The following is a 4,993-nucleotide window of genomic DNA, read 5'->3' on the forward strand; positions in this document are numbered from 1 at the left end:
GATAAAGGTTTGGGTTTAAAAAAAACATCTTTAGGTAACATAAAAATATCAAATTATTTATTAAAATTAAATTAAACATTTTATTCCTATTAAGTTATTAATATATATTTTTAAAAATAGCTGAATTTTCTTAAAAGATTTAGGCCTTGTTTGGGTTAGCCTTAAAAAAAAATGTTTTTTTTTTTTATTATAGAAGTATTTTTTTAAAAGTACTTTTGAGAGTAAGTTAAGTGTTTTTTAGTATTTTATGTTTGGATAAGCTAATGTAAAAGTACTTTTATATGTGTGAAGTTGTTTGGATGTGAATTTTTAAAAGTGCTTTTAAGGGTGACAAATTACTAAAGTGGATATTCATTGATTTTTCATTGAGTTATTATTATACATTGTTATTAATAATGATAATGAAAATATTAATGATAATAATAATAATAACTTAATGTATTATAATTATAATTACAATTATTATTAGTATTATAATTTAATGTATTATGACAATAATTAAATAATAATAATTATTATTGCAATAATAATTATTATTATAATTATAATTTATTATTATTATAACTTAATGTATTATGATAATAATAAATTATTATTATTATTGTCATGTTTGTTGTTGTTTAATAAGTTAGGACTGAGGGTATTAATTTGTTTAATTATTGAGGGTAAATTGGTAATTTTTAACACCTAAAAACAGCTTTTCAGAAGTGATTTTTTTTTCAAAAGCACCTCTTTACTAGCTTTTGAAAAAAAAGCTGAATTTACATCTTTTGTTTTTGCAGAAAAGCTAATACAAATATCTTTTCTTCCATCCAAAAATACTTAACTTATAAAAAATGTGTTTTTTTTTAGCATTTTAGAAACCAATCCAAAGAACCCTTTAAAGGTTGGTGGGATGAACATCACAATCACTGGCATCCAAAGCGGATTCGGATGGGAAGCGGATCCGGGTATGGATCCGACCCGTTTAAGTGCGGTGTTATATAGGGCCCCACCGGGATAAGCCGCCATGTCACTTTGCTCCCCGGGATCGTTCACTTTTCTCCTCTAAACCCTAATTACTCTTCTCCGTCGAGAGCCCACTTCGCTGCGATTTCTCCATTGAATTCAGTTCCTATGGAGCTCCCCGAGAGTGATTTCGAGCGCCTTATGTTCTTCGAGCTTTCCCGCAAGAACGCCGAGGCCACCTACGCTAGTAACCCTCTCGATGCCGATGTGAGCGATCCCTTTTTCTTTCGTTTTTTTCATGTTTTTCAATCGTTTCGAGTTTCTTTGCATACTCTAACGTAGTCATTGATTGAATTATGTTGCTTTTCGGAGCCAAATTTTTGGATTTTGTTGAAAAACATGGCACTTTTCATCTGTCTGGAGATAAGAAAACCTGCATCGCACTTTGATCTTCTATATTATAAGTGGTAATTATCCTGATGTTTCATTATTTCTTGTAGTGGAAACCCTAATGCACATGTTTATATAATTTTTCTGTTGTAACATTGGAATGATAGGTTCTGATCTGATCTTGTTCTATAGAATCTTACAAGGTGGGGCGGGGCTTTGCTCGAACTCTCCCAGTTTCAGGGGGGCGCTGAGGGTACCAAGATGGTAGAAGGTATATGATTATGGCATAAAGTTGGTTTTTTTTTTGGCAGTTCATATCCTTTTCATATGTGTTTGAAGTTTGGCAATTGACAAGTAGCAGAAAGTCAGATTAGTCTTTGTTTAATACTTTAATATGTTTTAATATCAGACGCTATTTCAAAATTGGAAGAAGCTCTACAAGTAAATCCAAGAAAGCATGACACGTTGTGGTGTTTGGGAAATGCCCACACTTCCCGTGCATTCTATACTCCAGATTCGGACACAGCAAAGGTATACTTTACAAAGGCTACTCAGTGTTTCCAACAAGCCTTGGAGGAGGTACTATCTCAATTCCCTTGTTATAATATAAAAAAAATTTATTGCTTGATTTTCATGGTTTATAATTTTGCTGGTAATTTGTTGAAGAATATTCTGTCTTTTGGGAGGAACTAACATCTTGGTTCTATTGTAGGATCCTGGAAATGATGTGTACTTGAAATCTTTGGATATGTCATCCAAGGTATTTTAGCTCTATTCAAATTATATTTAATTTTATGTATCATAGCAGTTGGTAATGATGCTATATTTTAGTTTGATATCTCTTCATTTTCTAGTTAAAAATTTGTGAGGGTTACATACTATCAGCAAAAGCTATTTGTCCAGTTAAATCTGTATATGGAACTGATATGATATGGGATCAATGTGGTTAAACTAAAAAGGGCAAGCCTTAGGTTGAGAATCGCTATTGTTGTAAAGTAGGGAATATGTGGAAATGATGATCTCTCTTATATACTAGTTGTCTTGTTTATTGACCCTGAATGAAGAAAAGGACTGGGTGGACTAACCAAGCAAGAAGACTGTCATTCTAGTGATGGAGAGATATCACCAGTATTGAAGAAACAAAAGAAGGGAACTAGATTGGCTATATATTATGCCACATGAGATAAAAGTTGTAGATCAGTCCGTACAAACCTTGTATATGTTGCATAAACCTAGATCTGCAAATGGACTTTTTAAGTGTGAGGGATTATCATACACAACTTACCACAAAATTAGAAAACTTTGTTGTGTCAGAAGCTCAGAGGGCAATGTGAAGTTAGGCATGAGTGTGTGAATCATTCTTGAATTTTTGTTGGAAAATTTGTATGCCATCTGGTTATTATAATTTTTTTTTTTCATATTAGAAAGTTGTCATCTGCTCGGCCAATGCGTTGTTTTTATCAATTTATAGCTTTCATCAAGTGAGCTGACAACAAATGGCTGTGTTGCTTTAGGGGAATAGTCATGAAATTTGTAGTTTGCTTTTTTCTATGATCTGTTATGAATAAGGTTCTGCTAATGCTTGCTGTACGATTGCTGAGTTTTTTAGTGTCAAAACATAGTGTGATCCATATGGTTGATTATAGGCTGGGAGAACTGGAGGTTCCTGATTTAAGCCATGTTTTTGTTATCACAGCAGATCCTGGCCTTAAAAATTTATAGTTCTTGCAGTTATTTTTCTTAAATATATATTATCTAGAAAGTATTTGAAGCAGCATTTCTGGTATGTTAGATTGGTATCTCATTTACTCTTTATACAACAAAAAATTGGAAGTAACCAATATTTAATTTCATTAGGCACCTGAACTCCACCTGGAGCTGCAAAGGCAGTTGGCCGGTCAACAAGCTTTAGGGGGAGGACCATCATCTAATGTGAAGGTAAATTTTCCGTGTTTTATCAGGGTTGTGTGAGATAAATTGCAAATTTATGTTTATGTGCTGTTCTCTACAAAGCTCCTAATGAGCATGTCCTAGAACAAGTATATCTCCTAGTCTGCTTCTTCTTCAACTCATTGCTTGGGTGTTAATAATTCATTACTGCATTTTCTGATCTTCAACCACTAGTGTTTGAACTTTGAATATTTTTTCCTTTTTAATGTGAATGAAATTGTTATGAATTTTTTGAGTTTTAACTCTAATTTCCATTATTCCCTTACTTGCATTAACTTAGGTTAACTTATAAAGTTTTATGTAGCTTCCTCTGAAAGAGCACTGCCCATAAGGTTGTGACTCGAGAGATGTTTAGGCTTCGGAAATAGGCACTCAACACTTATAAGAGGGCAATCTCATTATCTAAATATTACATTATTCTGGAAGAACTATTTATGTCTTCAAGATCTTTTGAAGAAAATGTTTTGAATTCCTGTAATCCCCCTTTTTAAAGCCATTCTAGTATGTTTGATTGGTAATGTTATGTTGCTGAGAAAATGAATTCTTTTTACATGTTACAAAACTTCTAGAGATTAATAATATATATATATATATAGGCATAAGTCAGGGTAGAATTAACACTACAATAATATCAAACTAAATAATAAAAAAAAAAGATATGAAATTGAGTTAGAATTAAGGTAAGGTCAACTAACCTAAGATAAGCACATGCTTAAGTCATGCACAGGATTCCTCATCGATTTTGTATGCAGCAACAACCTTTTCGGCATCTTCATCCATGTGTCCTGAATGACTAGAAACTTTGTAACTCGATTACATGCAGGCCATGTTTAACTGTTCAAGTATGTTGTATGGATAGGTCTAACGAAAAGAACATTTTGATTGGTGCACTTGCCTTTGTTTCTGTTGCTGACCATCATGATGCAAATTTCTTCTTGTACATCAGGCTTCGAAGAAAAAGAAAGACAGTGATCTCAAGTATGACATACTTGGGTGGGTGATTCTCGGCATTGCTGTTTTTGCATGGGTGGGAATGGCCAAGTCTCATGTTCCCCCACCACTACCACCACGCTGAAAAACACCAGCTGCCGAATATAATGCTTGCTCTCATTTGCTAACACCAAATGTCTGGTCAATCAACGCAGAGGAAGTTATTGAGGCAGAGTGATAAATAAAACAATATTCTCAGACCAGACAAGGAGTATATCAGGGACAATTTGCTAAGAGAGCAGTATAGATACCCTAAATTATAAAAATTTATTCCCTTTTGGAGGCTGCTTTCAATACTTTGATCTTGTTTTAGGTGGTTGTTTTTTTGTTTATGGTAATCAGCCTAGCTTGTTTTTCATTTATGTTATCTTGTTACCCTTTGATGCTTGGTTTGTTTATTGCTAGTTTCGTAAGTTTTCTATGATGAAATGCTGAGGGTGCTGAATGGGTACAAGGTAGATCATACATTATCTTGAATTTCCAGGTATGCAGCAGCTGATCCAGTGGGTGCTAGTGCATGCACTACTGGCCTCCTCTGTATCTGCATAGAGCGAAGCAGTCATGCGAACCAACCATACGACTGATGTGGCTAGTGATGTGGCTGATGTGGCTAGTGATGTGGCGACTGCTTCTCTTTCTTCTTAATAAATTAGTAGATAAAATAAGATAAACTGATGGCTCTCTCTCTATCATCCTTTTTCTCGTCTGTTTGTGC

At 33.8% G+C, this 4,993-nt stretch overlaps 1 protein-coding gene across 1 annotated transcript; it reads left to right on the plus strand.

Annotated features, from left to right (window-relative positions):
- Window positions 1-1,010: 1,010 nt before the first annotated feature.
- LOC120254452 (mitochondrial import receptor subunit TOM20-like) lies at window positions 1,011-4,659 on the plus strand. Its single transcript, XM_039262552.1, has 6 exons — window positions 1,011-1,215; window positions 1,531-1,609; window positions 1,748-1,917; window positions 2,051-2,098; window positions 3,196-3,276; window positions 4,235-4,659. Exons 1-6 carry the CDS (start codon window positions 1,117-1,119, stop codon window positions 4,361-4,363), a joined length of 606 nt encoding a protein of 201 aa, XP_039118486.1. The 5' UTR covers window positions 1,011-1,116; the 3' UTR covers window positions 4,364-4,659.
- Window positions 4,660-4,993: the final 334 nt, after the last annotated feature.

This window comes from Dioscorea cayenensis, unplaced genomic scaffold (genome assembly GCF_009730915.1).
Source record: "Dioscorea cayenensis subsp. rotundata cultivar TDr96_F1 unplaced genomic scaffold, TDr96_F1_v2_PseudoChromosome.rev07_lg8_w22 25.fasta BLBR01000458.1, whole genome shotgun sequence".
Classification (NCBI taxonomy): domain Eukaryota; kingdom Viridiplantae; phylum Streptophyta; class Magnoliopsida; order Dioscoreales; family Dioscoreaceae; genus Dioscorea; species Dioscorea cayenensis.